At 44.9% G+C, this 16,019-nt stretch overlaps 1 protein-coding gene across 1 annotated transcript; it reads right to left on the minus strand.

Annotated features, from left to right (window-relative positions):
• Window positions 1-236: 236 nt before the first annotated feature.
• Window positions 237-15,663, minus strand: onecut3a (one cut homeobox 3a). The gene is made up of 2 exons (XM_029500673.1): window positions 14,625-15,663; window positions 237-529 (listed from the first exon to the last, which is right to left on the minus strand). The coding sequence occupies exons 1-2, from the start codon at window positions 15,661-15,663 to the stop codon at window positions 237-239; spliced, it is 1,332 nt and encodes a 443-aa protein (XP_029356533.1).
• Window positions 15,664-16,019: the final 356 nt, after the last annotated feature.

Here is a 16,019-nt window from a genome sequence, read left to right on the forward strand (position 1 = left end):
GAAATGCTGAGTGAACCTGACTTCACTGTTCACCTTTAGATTATGTTTGTTTCAGGTGAGAGCTTGAAATTCTAACTGACAAAAAGATGATTGCATGGCACAAAGGATTTTCAGGCAGAGGACACATTCAGACGGTCCAGGCCAGGTAAGGTTATAGACAGGTTTCACACCCAATTTCCCGTGTTGCCTGTGGTTCCAACCTGGTTCCCGGGCCCTCTGGAGGTCCTCTCGTCCTCTCAGGCCTTGGAGAAGGTAGTGGCAGATGTTCCTGGCTGTCCGGGGCTGGTACCATGGTCATCATGCCAGCGGTCCACACAGCGACGGCGTGCATTCATGAAGAAGTTGCTGACGGTGCTGAGCTCCAGGCCGAGCTGCTGGGAGATGGTGATCTGCATTTCCTTGGATGGACGCTTGTTCTCCTTGAAGATGGCAATGAGTGTGCGGCGCTGCAGGTCAGTGAAGACCAGACGTTGTTTCTTGGGCGCCGTGTTGCGGTCCTTGTGTTGCTCCTGCTCTTTGCGCTTGCAGGCTTGGTGTGGATGGCAGCGGTGGGAGGGATTGAGATGAGAGTGGGAGGCAAAGAGGAGAAAGAAAACACAAAGCAAGGTAAATATACAAAAGTGAATATTTTCATGACCAAATAGCTAACGATGAGAGGTGGAGGGATCTAAAGTAACTTACTGTGTCATTAACCACTACTTAACCACAGAACTTGTTTTATACATCAGAAATAAAGCAGTGATTCTACAGCTCCATCTCTATTGCCATATTTAAGTTGATTTAAAGCTAATCCATGCCTCCTGCCCAGTGGGAATATTCCTTCCATCCTGCAGAGTGCAGACAGGGAGCCAGCCTGCGGTGAGAGAAAGATGGGGAGAGGAGAAAGGGGGGTGCGGGGGACTGGCTGTTGCCTGCTAGCTGGAGACACTGCTGTTTGATTCAATATTAATGCAGTTTGAGTCGCAATGGGGGACTGAGTGACTGTTGCACAAAAGTAAGCATTTTGTGTGTGTTTTGAAATTAGAGAGAGAGGAGGGACAGACGCAGGGTAAGAAAGCCTCAGACAGAAAAGAAGAGAAAAGGTGGAGGAGTAAGACAAAGTGTGTGTGTGTGTGTGTAGGAACCAAAGAAGAGCTGCGAAGACGAGGGAGGGTCTGCAAGTGGAGGAGAAAGAGATATTGACTGACTTTGCTGTAGGAATTGGGGGTTCTCTGTAGGGACTGAGGTCAGAATCCCCCCCCCCAGCAGGTCTGCAGTCTGCTACTTCAAACAGAGCCCACTGGAGCCCACTCTATTGAGCTCTGAGAGAGTATTTATAACCCACGCCCCCCTCTCCACCACCACCAACAACCCTCCCCTCCCCAAAAAAAAAAAAAAAAAAAACCCCACAAACACGCAATCGGTGCATGCACTGGCTGCTATGAGCCCCTTCCCCTACACTGAGCAATTTTCAAAAGAAAACACTGAGTGTACTCCTTTATGTTAGGGAGGGGGTCTGAGGGGGTGGTGGGGTTGTAAGCACTGAACACAGAAATTAATAGTTAATAGAATGTTGTATTGTGGGTAAGTGTGTTGTAACTCACATGCTCTGAGTTACAACACACACAAGTGGAAAGCAGCACACAGGTGTGGGGTAAAAGGCAGAAACTGCATCCACAAATGGCGTAGGAGGAGGTTGTGTGTATGTGTATGTGTGTGTGTGTGTGTGTGTGTAGAAGGTTAAGGCACAACCTCTGCAGCCACATGTTCCCCTGCTGGTTGAGGATCGAATCCTGCCAGAAGAGACTCTGTGTCCCTCACAGCTTCCCTACTGTCTCAATAAAATGAGAGCAAATTGGAGAGAGAGTGAGAGAGAAAGATGCCATCCCTGTGGGGTCTCCACCTGCTGCCGTCAGTATTGTCTGATACTTTCATAGTTGCCTTCAATAATGTCTCACTCCCACGCTGTGTGGTGTGTGAGAGAGAGATTCTGGATTCATGAAAGGACCAAATTTTCTTCTCTTAGGTTGTGTGTGTGTTTGGGGTGTGGGGTGGGGTGGGGTGAGGGGGGTGGGGGGGTGTGTGATTATGCTGAAGTGGCTGGAGCCAAGCAGTGGCGCTGTGTCTAATCACAGTGGAACAGAGCCCATTGATCAGCCATTGCAGTCCAATCTGTTTACTACAGATGTCTAACCTGCACGCAGACCTATCCATCATATCCATATTCCATATCAGCACTGCAGTGATATACATGTATATGTCACACTGACACACACATCCTAATATCCCACATACAGTATTTAAAAACATGTGTATGTACCATATGCATAACATCATATTCTACACAATTTGATTCATTATAATATTAAGGGTCGGTGTGAAGATGAGTAAAAGGCTGATGATGATATCATTTCGTGCTTTCGTGAAATTGCTATGTCACAGTGAGTTAAGTCTCAGCAAGTCAGACCATTAAAGCAGCTAGAAGTCACATAAAGCTTTTGTGAGAAAATCTTTGGCACTGATGAGGCCAGTGCTCACCCGAATTTTAACATCCTGCATCTATCTTCGTCTTTTCCCTCAACAAAATTTCTCCAAGTATAATGACACATAATGCAATTTACGCCCTTCGACATTCACATGTCCTGGTGAACCTTTAAGTACCAACCAAACTAAATGTCACACAGTAATTCCAGGGATAAATACAAACAGGTGGCAAATAGATATGTTGTTCATCAATATGACAAGACAATCTTTGAAAACTCACTCACTATTTTTAATGTTCACTTCTTATTATAGCATGCATCAATTGTCACCGATAGACATTTGACATCCAATGATTTTTTTTTTCCCCAACAATCATTCTTGAAACATTTGACTTGGTAATCTTGCATATGAATTATTCTGACCATGACTGACTAAATCATATTTGTAATATCCTGTGTCATTGTGTTTTACTATAGATAAATGTGGTTTCCATCTCTCTATGCCAATGCCAAAGGAGATTAAATTAAGATTATTAAACCACTTTTATCCTTAGTAGTTAAAAAAGGCACAATACTGTTTCATTTTTAAAAATGTCCCACTAATCTTTTCTGAAGCAAAGCAAAAACATGTTATGTTATCACCTAGAGTGACAAAACCTAGCAACAAATAAAAAAACAGATCATCTGGCTTTGAGGCACAGAAGCAGCTTAGTGTACTCCAGTTGATGCTTATAAAATGGGTGGGAATGCAATATGGATGATGATTTTTTCCAAAGGATTTCTTAAACATCAAAGAAAGTCAAACATTTATTTACCAAATTTTGGAGGATGTCCTAATTATTAAAACAATTAAGGACTAGTGGATAGTGGATCATCTCAGCAGCGACCACAAAGAAGTAAGCGCTCTATACTCAGACACATGCCGACACATCCCGTCTCCCCTGGGCTTAACTCACGTGGAAGTGTTGGGACAATGAGACAAAATGTGGATCGAGGTCAACCCGACCTTTTTGAAGTCAAACAAGAATCAGCAAGTCCTTCTGATATGCATGAAATTTCCCTGTGTAGTCGCAGCACCTCTACATCACCCAACAACTTTGCAAACATTGTTAAAAAACACAAACAACCAAACAAACAAAAAATTACAAAGAAAAACAAAAACACACTTTTTAGGGGTGGGGGTGGGGTAAATAAAATAGAAAACTGAGAAAAATGTTATATTGGAGCCTACTTATAGAACACTCAACACTGTTTTTGTATATACATTCATTCAGTCAATACCTTTATAAATATATAGATGTATTTCTATCTCAATATTAAAGTCTATTTGTTTTTTGTTTTTTTTTTTTTACAGCTGCCAGGCAACTGGAACGCCTCACTTTCATCCATTGTGTGACTTTGTTTCATTCAGATGTATGACCTTCTCCAGGTATGAATACACACACACACACACACACACACACAACCCTGGTGCCATATCTTAAAGTGTTTAAATACATTTTATTTTTTTACCAATTTATTAAAATTAGAGCGTTAAAAAAGTAAAATGTATATCAACAAATGACAATTTGACACAATAAGGTCACGAGTATCGGGGCAGGGCGGGACTCAGAGGGTCCCGGTCCCTGAGGTCGACATCTTGGTGTGGACCAGTCACGTCCCGCCACCTCTTCGACCGCTTGCTTTGTGCCGCTTCGATCGGCAGGTGTCGCTCTCGCCGCGGCCCGGCTGCATGCGGGGCGCCGTAGTGCGCTGCCTTTGCTACAGGCGCTGGATTTAGTAATCAATATCGATCGATCGGTGAGGAAGGGGGCCCTGATTACTGAACCAAGCTCGGCGTAGAAAAGAAAAAAAAATCGATCATTGCAGCTTTTAGAGCTACAGTAGGCACCGAGCAGAGAGACGGACAGAAACTCATGCACAAAGAGCAGCCGGACCGGAGCTGGGATGCCGGTCCGGAGCCGAGAGCCGTGTGAGGCGCACACCCTGCTGGTCCACGGCCAGGGAGGGATGGGATTTCTATCAGTCTCTCTGTGGAGCCGTGAACGGGAGCTGACCTGGTTTGATTGGATCCCTTAGGCTCCTCACACACATACAAAGCCTGATCCTTCATCCTCGGGTTTACCGTTTCGTTAAAATACATTCGTTTTAACTCGTTTTATTGAGTTTATATGAGTGTGATACCATTATGATATTATCTCCCATGAATATAAAACAGACCCCCCCCCCCCCCTTCCCGGCGAGAGTCGTGAATTTCAGGTCGAGGATTGGACTTTTTGTCTCCCCTCCACCTCTTAAACTATCAAATTCCTTAATAAGTGACTTTTTTTCGACATATTCAGCCGGAGTGGAGACAGTAGAACTTGGGCCTATTGCTTTTCCACTGATGACATTAATATTCCTTGCTCCACGACAAACCAAGCGAGGTTAAGAGAAAGGCCCTGGGTGTTCAATATCGATCGATAGATTCGTGAATAATTCGTGTGTGAAATTCAGTTCGTCCAATTAATTATGCCTCAGAGAGAGAGAGGGAGGGAGGTGGGGGGGGGGGTGAACAGCAGATTCGTGGAGGGGTGGAGACGGGAAACACCACCAGGAAGGAAGGAAGGATGTGATGTGATGATCCAGCTTTCTCCGCCGACTTTAAATCAGAGAGGGATGAGGAGGAAACGATCATCGCCACTTTCACCTGTGCTGAGTGTGTATGAGCCAGGCTGTCTTCTGGGCTCCTCTGTCCCCACAGATCCGAGTCCATCTTGAGCATTAATCATTTATCGATCACCACTGCCCTTCCTGCTCATAATGAGAAAGTCAAACCGCCTAATATTGTGCCTATGAAACCATGATTACACATCTGCATCTGATTTTTTTTTTCTCCCCCCCCCTTCTGCTATTCGTTTTCCAAGAAGTCTCCCCCCGCGGTGTGAAATCCAATCATGAAGCACAGTTTGTGATCTCTGTAAAGCAGACGAGGAGAAAGTCTGTTGATTTAATTAATTTACCAATAAACATGTTTACCGGTTATGGTTCGGTGCACGTACACACGCACACGCGCGCACACACACAAGCACACACTGCAAATTGTGTAAGCCGATCCTGTCCTCACTAATAATCTATGCACTCCTCTTGTAGTTGCTTTCCTCTGCATATTGTAAGAGGCATGATTGGGCAATTTGATGTTTAAGCTGGAGTCTATTTATTAAGTAACGTCTGCGCTGTTTCACACGGACTGTTGCCTTACAGATTGATAGCAGACTGTGTGTCGGCTCGGCCCCTCTCTGTTCACTGTGGCATTTATTCCATTCAGGCTGCAGGGCAGTGCCAACTCTCTCCCCCTCTCTCTCTCTCTCTCTCTCTCTCTCTCTCTCTCTCTCTCTCTTCCCCCCTCGCCAGGCCCAAACACTTCCAGCTCAATACTCCTTAATGTAATGAGTTAGAATTGGTGTTAATATACTGATAAAGCGACACAATTTGTTTGTTTGCCTTCTCCAGCGACTTAGCTGCGAGGCATTTCTTCTTAGGCACTTCAATAACACTCAACCTGAACTCAGTTACTCCTTCGCCCACGCGGCACCTCAGTCCTCCACGATTCTCCCTGCAACATGTTATTCTGCTTTTTACCTTTGGATTTGCTGCATCACCCAACTGAGGCATGCCTGCACCCAAGTTAATATTTTTATTTTTATTAAAGGGCGATAAACCACCCCCCCCTGCGCGCGCGCACACACACACCCGTTCATTCAGCCCCGTTTTCACTCCCTCACATGTTAATTGTAACCTACTGCTAAAGATAAAATAGAATAGTCAGTAAAGGCAGCTGTCTGTGATCATCGCGCTCTTTGAGGTTTTAGATAATTAAATGTACGTAGCCTTTTAAACGGGTGGTTCAAAGAAACATGTGGCCGAATTTAAACTGCAATATAATTTTTATTATTATTATTATTATTTATTTTATTGGTTTGATAACAGCCTTGTTCAGCGTGTTCCATTTATTTGTATGACTGGGTCTATTGTCTGGACTATAGGCTGATATTCTTAGCCGCTATTATCATTGATTCCATTTATAATTGCTTTGACCAGTTATGCGGGATAGTGGTAATGATTATGATACTTTATTTTGTAGAGACAGAGAAGCCTATGCATTCATTGACTACTAACAGGTGTGAGACGTGTGTGCGTGTTTTATTTTTATTTATGTTTAATTAATTTATTTATTAGGACACTCCTCAGGCCTAATTAAAATGCCTAAATGAAGATGAATTTTCCTCGCATTGGCTCCTGGTTGTGCTGTATTCACAATATCTGATTGGTGTTTTAAGAAAAAATAAAATCACTCTTATTTGAAAAACAGAGAAGAAAGAAAAAAAATTAACTGCTTCGAAATTCGCCCCCTTAAAAAATGAGGTAAAATGAAAGGAAAGTTAATTTAATAGCATTTATTTATTTATTTATTTTATTATTTATTTATTTATTTTTCTGTGGGGACTCTGTGGGTGAGCGGCAGAAGGAGAGGATCTCTGCCCGGTCAATACACTCTCGTGTCTGGGCTTCATGCGGATCTGATTCCGGTGCCAGAACCCGAACTCCCTTTAAGATCCTTTTTTAATGTACTTGTTAGAGTTTACACACATTTTAAATCCGTTTAAATCTCTTAGCGGCATTTATAGGCTGGTGAAAAACAGAGAAAACAAACAGCAGTGTGGAAGAAAATTTAAAGAAATGAGACTAAACTAAAACTAATTTACACCACAATTTTTTTAATTTAATTAAATTTAATTTAATTTGAAAGGTGCCTCGTGATGATGATCAAGTTTTAAATCCCGCAGGACTATAACCGGGTACACAGAGGTCAGCGAGGTCAAAGTTTGCCCTCTGGCTAATGATGAGGTGCGCAGATTTGGAAAAGTTACAGCATTGGATAATAAATGATTATTAAAAAATTATCTTTAAACCTCACATCTTTGTTATTTCTCGTTTGTAGCAGCAGAATCAGTAAACTGATCTGCAGTCAGGTGAAACTGTTGACTCTCTGCGGGGAGACAGACAGCTTTTCAATATGCAGGAATTTTCTAGTTTCACTTTAATACAGTTCTCACTCAATCACATGAAGAGAGTCAACAGAAATATTTCTAACCCGGCACTTATTGCACTGAGCTAACTGCATTTGTGTGGTCGATGTTTCCAATGCAAAACACAGCGTTATACGATTGGAATAAATCAAGTGTCATGTCTTTATTATTATGTAGCAAATTGCGTGGGTTCTTAAATTTAAAGGTTTTATAGGCTACCTATGAGCCTTTATTCGAGACTACACTTGTGCGGGGTAAAAAAGTGTCTGATTCCTGTGAAGCCCTACTTATTTATTTATTTAATCCAAGTTTGTCCTGAGATATCTCAATAATTATATTGACTAAATTATCAGGCAATGTTTGTAAGAATTAAGCCAATGATAATGCTAGTCGTTTATATTTGATGGTTTAAAATACATGATTTAAAAAAAAATTATATTTTACACACACACACACACACACACACACACACACACAGTGTTCTGCAGAAATCCTGACTAAATGAAGGAATAATAAGTCAGCTTTTTCACACCGGCTCAGGAAAACAACAAAATAAACAGGTTAATAATTTTAGAACAACCCGCAGCCAGTTCGTAATATTTAATAACACGTAATACAGAGGCTGTATGGGCTGCCATCGATTCATTCATCAATTGATTTCACAGTCGTTTTGTTCCTTTGTTGATCTGTGTGGGGTTGGCCAACCAGAGTTTCGGGTTGCATCTGTGGGTACGATCTGTGTGCGTGTGTGTGTGGTTTTGTTGTGATCGACCCTGTAAAGAGACTTACAGAGGTTCCATACAAACCATCTGCAGGCTCTCATTTCAAAAAGGCCCGTCGAGAGATCTGGGCACGATCTATAAACAGCAGAATCTGTCTCATTTTTTATCTTTTAATTTTTTTGCATGTTTCGCGGAGATTAATAATTGCAATACAAACACATAAATAAATAAATACACTTCGCACATGACGTTGCTATAAATGTCCATTCAAACACCTTATAAATATTTTTACTCCGTCGCAAAATCTTTATCCTTCAGGAGTTGAAACACAAGACAGTTATATTTTATTTAAGCAAAATCTATGACTGTTTTTTCATCTATAAAAGCGTTTTATTGTAATTGTCCACAAAATATTTTTTTTTTCTAAAACGGAAACTAGAGTTAGAAAGGAGTAGAGATAAGCTCAGTTATTTTTTTCCCCCATCTGAGAGAGAAACATTTTCATCAATTGTTGGAAATTTAACTTGTGTTTTGAGATGGAAAAAGTTCTTTTGCTCTTGCAGAGACCGCTGACTGTCTTGTCTTTAATCGTGTGGACACTGTCCGTGTCTGTTTTTAGCCTGAGCATTAAACAAGCCATTATCAGGCCCTTAAGAACCGATGGCCTGTCAGGACGTCAGATAAGCGGCCAGTGTGTGGACATATCGCTGCATCACTGCTGCTCCTGTTCCGATGGACACAGATTGCTGCCAACTCTCCCCACAAAATGTAATCCGTTACTTATTTACCACAGTACCAGTGGACGAAGGAACAGCTGCAACCAGCACAGTTTACCTGAGTGTTGACAACCCCACTGGATGAAAAATAGAAACCGAAGTAAAGCAGATCTGGTTGGAGGAGGAGGAGATGATGACAGAAGTCATTGTTGAAATTTCTGTTGTGACTCTTTCAGCAGAAATGTGTGTCACCAGTGTGTGTCGGTGCAGATGGAGCAGTGGTGCCAGTGTGCGCGCTCAGGACGCACGGAGTTTTTCTTGTGTTATTTATTTTATTTATTTTTTTTAGGGGGGTTACATAACAGCAGATCGCGCTCCACACACTGAGGTCAACACTTTAATTGCACAACGGTGCGCACTTTGGAGTCGCCTCTTGTGTAAACCACCGCCGCCACACGCAGCGGCGGGTCACACACAAACAGAACTCCCCCAGAATCTGAACACCCGACGACGTGAAGTTTGGGCTCTTTTGTATTTTTGCCTAAAAAGGGGAGCGAGGGCGGACACTGCCATTAACCCTTTGATGCCCGCCTCGTGCATTCAGTCGGCTCTGCCAGCAATATGATTTAAAGGTCATTCTCTCCTATCGATCCGGTTTGGCGAGGGGGCGACGGAGTGGAGTCGGAATTGATCAACTAAAATACAAGAGACGGTATTCGAGACTGCGCAAGGTCCAGACCTCTGCTGCACCCCCCCGTGTGAATTGGGACGAGGTGTGTGCGGCTGGGGAGGACCGCCTCCTGTTTCAGTCAGGATAACCAGATTTCTATTAAAATGACATTATTCTGAATAATAAGGTCGACGTGGTTGGAGCTTCGTGTGGGCGCAGACGAAGAAGAGAGGTTAAACGGCTGTGAACCTGACGTAGTCTCACGCTGCTAATCCTGCTCCATCACAGAAATGGAGGGGCGCTGCTAAACCTCTCACATCTTTACAGTCAGCTTTTGACTGTGTTTGACCGGGGCATGTGGGGAGCTGTGCTGCGAGCCAGCGTGAGAGCAGAGGGCTCGTTTATTAGTCACGCTGTTGTGTGTTATGAAGGGCGAGCTGTTAATGGGAGAAATGGTGTTGCATGGTGGAGATCGTGGGGGTGGGGGTGAGGGTGGTGGTGGTGGGGGTTGCATGGCTGCATGGCGCAGCTCCAGAGATGGAAAGGAGAGGCCGGGGAATGGAAATCGATACAGATTCAGCGCTCGCCAGATCGGCCTTAACAATGTGGCGCAGACGCACTCTACATCCCGATCACATACACACAGGAGAGAAGAAACGGGGAGGCGACACGTATGCAGACTGTAGCTGGAGCTGTGATATCTTCCTGTATTATGCGTTTACTCAGCATAGAAAGCTCGAGTTGCATCGAAATATACCAAAAATGATTCTTATCTTATAGTGTGCACGTGTCTTAGGAGTAGCCTATTAATTGCAGTCCGCGGCATGAAGATTTATGTTAATTTAAAGTTGCAATAATTGGGTTTCGTCTCCTCCATAGACAGCAGCCTCCTCCACGGGCTACAGATAATGATGAGAGGAGCGAGATGTCATTTCATCTTGTATGAGCTACGCTGAGGCCGGGCTTTAAGCAAAGTAGCCTCGAGGTATAACCTCAAGAAAATGACTGTTGCTCTCCCACCAGAGGATTTCGAAGGCGATGCTTGTACATGCGTGTGTCAGTACTTACAGCACACGTTGCTGTGCTTAACGAACAACGAGGCTCTGAAACCGCAGCTGCACTGTTTACTCCCCCTATCTTCCCCTCACACATCAATTATTAAAGTACCAATCGATCATTTCGCGGGCTAACATCAAGCCATCTCTTCACGAAAAAAAAAAAAAAAAAATCCTGTTTTAGATTATCCAGCATCAATCACATCTTAATGCCCTATCCAATTAAACCCATTACCCTGGCTCAAATGACCAAAAAGAGCATCACTCCTCACTATTGTTGTTGCTCTAGGATATTTTTCGGTGAGCAACCCAAAATAAAAACGGCTCACAGTTTATATTCGGCAGCGCCTAAAACAAACATCCTACAAAATAACAGCCAGAGAGCGAGAGCTGTGATTTAAATGGAAAAGCCCGGTTGGCTTCGCGCTGGACTGGAAAGCAGGAGGATGGTGTGATCGACGCGATTGTGGATTGTAATATTGATCGATGGGTGGAAGCTGTTGGATGAAATAATGGTGTTTAGGGCCTACAAGAATGCTATTAACTATGTATTGGTGAAAGTCCAGTTCACCACCTTGAACTGTCCTTAAAAACAGATGAGCTCCTGCAGCACAGAGAGGATGGGAGACTGTTTCAGCACCTTGGACAGAGCAAACATCCTCTTCGGGATTTGTAGCGGGAAATAAAAAGCTCTTATCATCCTGCTCCGCTAAAATACACAGCCAGGTACATGTTTTCCATTTTGAGACAACAATGATTTATAGATCCTTTCCTCGCAAATCGTTAACTTCATCCTAAAATGAAGAGTTACCTGTGATAGGCACCTGGTCAGCTCAATCTAAATATATTCAGGCCATCAGAGGAAATGATGAAAGGCTTTGCGGAAGGGAGCCGAGGATGGGGGGGCAGTTGAAGGATTGGTGGGGGGTATATTGCTCTGGGATTAGGCCTGTGTAAACTGCGTGTAGTCCATTGAAACATGAATAGAGGCCTCTCACCCTAATTCTCAGCAATGTTTTTCCTCTGTGTCCTGTGGGTCTTGACCTGAGCACCCTGGCACGTGCCCCGGCCATTCAAATGGTAATGCACCAACTGCGCTTTTTTTTTTTTTTTTTTTTGCGTGCCACGGCACCTCATCACTGTCAAAGTGAGAAAAACAATAGGAAAGCCCTACATGCTCCAGAAACAAAACATCCAATGTATTGGATTTTTCAGGAAATGTAATATGTTTTCTAGACGTGAAAATGACCCGAATGATTGTCTGGCTATCACTAAAGGACAAACGAACGAGAGGCCATGGAACTTAATTACAGCATAAAAATTTGCTTTAACGTTTCTTTATTTCTTTCATTTTTTTTCCATAGCAGCTGTCCCCTTTTCCCCTTTCCTGTCTCCTGTCTCCCCCTCTCTGCTCCAGGGAAGAGACCAATGGGAGAGAGTGCTGAGGCGGGATAATTGATAGATGCACTGGCTATCTTTATCGATCAGGGCTGTATTGACCCGACCAAATACATTGAGATGGAGTGTGGAATTCAACACAGATGCAAAGACGAATGTTTTCATCGTTAATGCGATCTTTAAATGTTTCCCAAACCTCACTCTGCCCTCGTCTTTCTTACTTGTGCGTCTTCACAATGGAGCTGCCTATGTATTCAATACTGTAGTGGAGGGATGCATGTGCTTTAGGATGCCGGGAGATGATGCTTGGCTTTGGTGTTATGGTCCTGCATATGAAGAACACAATAGGTGGGGGATTGTGTCGGCTTTTGCCCTTCGTTGCACTGGGAGATGTTAAGCGTGAAGGACGTACATTCCCCCCCAAACAGGCCAGTTTCTGCTCTGTTTTCGTTTCAGGAGTGGGTTGTCGTGTGTGTGTGTGCGCGCGCGCGCAGACACTGGCATTTTCGCATTAGCTAAGCAGGGCAGCTGCATTGATTTGTGTGACTGTGATGAATTTGGAATAGTAATTTGAATTTATTGATTGATGTGGCCGAGCGAGTAGGGCCCAGCCTCACTTTCAGCTCCCCCAGCCCCCAAACTCCTACCCTCAACCCACAAGAGCACGGAGGATAATGGTGATTTTAAATGCAATAAGTAAAACGTTGCTGCGCGCATTTACATACAAGTCATTTGTCATTTTTGCCCAACTGCATTTTCCTTGAAAACTACAGAGATATCAGGTGAAAACACAAAAGACGATACAGAATTCTGCTTCCTGTTTACAACAAATAAAACGATTAGAACTGTATGATGAAATTGACAATATAACGGGGTCATTTGTAACATCTGTTGCTGGATCACATGTAAATAACAGTGCAGCTTCAATTTACATTCTACAGGGATATAGGGCAGAAACGTGCACGCACACACGCCTTACACCCACAGGCTGTCCGGGGCCTGGCCACGTCAAAATATGCAGTAAGAGTGCACAGCACAGGGCTGTGACACTCCACAATGTCAGATACGGGGTGGGTGGTGGTGGGGGGGTTATCCTGGTGCCGGGTGTGGAAGATATAAAATCCCACAGCCCAATTAGCTTTAACAGCAGTGGCACTTAAAGAGACAATTGTGGAGTGTTTAAATCTTTATTTACCAGAACCCCACTAAATGCGCAATGGAACAATTTACATGCCATTAAGTGCTTTTCAATAGGGCATTGACTGGAACTAAAATATGCCACTATATCTGCTTAATTGAACTGTTCGCTGAAATACGGCACAGAAGAGCTGATTGACGTTTGGAAGCGGAGCACGTCTAAACAGGCCTTTACACAAACATCAATGAGAGGGGACCTCTCACTCACATCTGTTTTAACCCCACTGCGACGCCCCTCGTTTCATTTACGTTCTATTAACTATTAACCATTAACCAAGTGTTAAAGCGTTTAAAAAAAGGGGCGAGGATGGGGGGGGGGCACATTACGGTTTAATCTTTGAGCAATAAAAATCAGGATGAACCAAAGACATTAGCCAAACCGGAAAGAAGGCTCTTCAGAGTGTCTCACTGTGTCTCTCACCCAAAAGAAAGGATGTCCAGTCCTTTCGGGTATCTTGTCGCAAAAAGCCTAAATAGACCATGCTGTCCAAAAGTCTGAGCTCTCATCCCACCTTTGACTTTTAGACTCCACAGTACAACCTCACAAAGCTCCAGATATAAAGTCTCCTCGCTACAGAATATCTAAACAAGCTTTGGAGACAAGATATCCCCGAGTGCAGAGGAGACAACACAGGCCAGAGAAAGACACATCTGTTTGTGTCTGTCTTTGAGATCTAAATCGATCATTTATTAGTACGCTGCTCTGAAAGGGGACCCCTGGACCTGAAATATTGATCCATAGGAGGTCATGCTCTCTCGACTCTTTGGGCAGGCCTCAGACAATCCTCGTTTGCGACAATTGCGCATATTTGACAGGGGGAGTGCCAAAGTATTGTATGAAGTTTGATATAAAGTCAAATGGAGTATTTTGAGCGTTATATCACAGCGTAGATTTGTTTTAGTCTCAAAGCAACTGCAACATGCAATGCAATCTTGCCACATTCTGCTTTGATTTCCTTTGTTTGGGGTGTTGATGTTTAGTGTGAGTGAGGGAGACAGTGGAGTGTGTGTCCATGCTGGATCTGTGCGTAAAGGTGCTCCACTGTGCGCGTAAAAACACCAGTTCTGCTTTTGGGAGATGCCACCACTCTTTTGTTTATAACTCCTCTGTTGTTGCACAGCGTCTGTTTATACTGTCATGGATTGTAGCATCAATCAAAATATAGATTTCCACCCAACATTTAACACCCCAACTGTCATGATGAAGTTTTACTCGATACAATCGACTAATAACTTCTAGTAATGTCTGTTTGAGCAGGTATTGACAGTCTCGCCACATTGACTTCTAATTGATCCCTCCACATCACTCAGGTTGGGAGCTGTCTCCTCACTCACCTGCAAGCCTGAGCGCTGACATCCGCTGGAACTCCGGCTCCTGGAGCCACTTCCACATCCTCCTGAACGTCTCCCGGCCAGACTTGAGTTTACTCCACGGTTTAGGATTCCGCAGCAGGTCTGACAGAGTTCCCTGGGATCGGCACAAGATCCTCTGAGCAAAGATGGCCTGGGGGATGCTGTAGCGCTTGAGCTCTGCCGTTATTCGCTGTGCCACCTCCTTGGTGTTTATCTCCTCCACCTGCCCCGACCCCCCTCCCTGCCCGCCTCCCACCACCGTCTGCCTGTCCCGGTCTGACAGCATGGACCCGTTTGCCTGAGAGTGCGGATGACTGTGATGGTGTATGCCGTTCAAAGACGTCATGAGCCCGGCCCCGTGGCCCCCGAGACCCCGGGCCAGGTGCTCCTCGCCCCGGGACAGCATAGCTGCGTGGGACTCGAAGCCCCCCGAAGAGAGCATCTTGTCATTGGAGAGGTGAGCTCCTGGACCGTATGCGCTGAGAGTCTGCTGGGAGCTGTGCAAAGACCCGAGACCGTTAGACAGGGGGGACAGAGGCTGCCCCATGGCGGACATGTCTTTGGGGTAGTGGCCATAGAGGTTACTCATGGAGGCGAGGCTTCGGTCGTCCCTCATCAGCGTGAAGCTGCCGCTGACGTTCCCGGCCGCGAGTCGCTGGTGCGCCGGATGGTGGTGAGCATGTGGGTGTGGATGGTGAAATTTCTCCGAGACGGTGGATATGGGGGGCAGGTGCTGCAGCGGCGTCAGCGTGGTGTAGGTGCTGCTCAGGCTCATCCCGGAGTCGCACGACATGGTCATGGCCGGATGCAGGGGGCCAGACAATGCGTGGTCTGTGCGGTAGTCCCCGGCTCCCTCCAGTATGGAGGCCATGCTGGACACCATGGCTGACCGTCCGTGCGACACCAAGTTCCGATGCGACGCCGACGACTGGCGCGCGTGTGGGGAGTTCATTAAGTCGCTCGTTTGATGGGAGTGAGACACACCGTGCAGATTTCCAATGTTTTCCATTGTAAGCTCCATTGTTGGACGAATCTTTATTTCCACCCCTCTCGCCACTCTCGCTCTCTCCCTCGCTTCTCTCCCCCTCTCTCTCTCTCACTGTCGCTCTATCTCACACTCCTTTCCAATAAATTTTGAACGATTTCAAAGCCGAGCCATTGATTGTAGTTGCCTCTCTGCAGTCAATCCAGCATGGTTTTAAAAGATCGGGTCCCGGCCGCCACACAAACTGAGAACCGCAAACCTCTGCTCAGTGCGTGAAGGTGTCTGCGCCTCCCTGGCTTTCTTTTCGCTGTAGAGCACCTTCTACTATACCCAAAGCTCTGCTCTGCTCTCTGTGTGTATATTGACGTGCCCGCGCTCATGTCGGGATGAGA

The sequence above is a fragment of the Echeneis naucrates genome, chromosome 4 (assembly GCF_900963305.1).
Source record: "Echeneis naucrates chromosome 4, fEcheNa1.1, whole genome shotgun sequence".
Lineage (NCBI taxonomy): Eukaryota > Metazoa > Chordata > Actinopteri > Carangiformes > Echeneidae > Echeneis > Echeneis naucrates.

What these genes read in the sequence shown, in the direction of transcription:
- onecut3a (XM_029500673.1), bottom strand. Translation starts at nt 15,663, where the DNA reads ATGGAGCTTACAATGGAAAACATTGGAAATCTGCACGGTGTGTCTCAC. An exon ending in GTCAGCGCTCAGGCTTGCAG is followed by an intron (nt 530 to 14,624) that starts GTGAGTGAGGAG and finishes ATCCACACCAAG; the next exon opens with CCTGCAAGCGCAAAGAGCAG.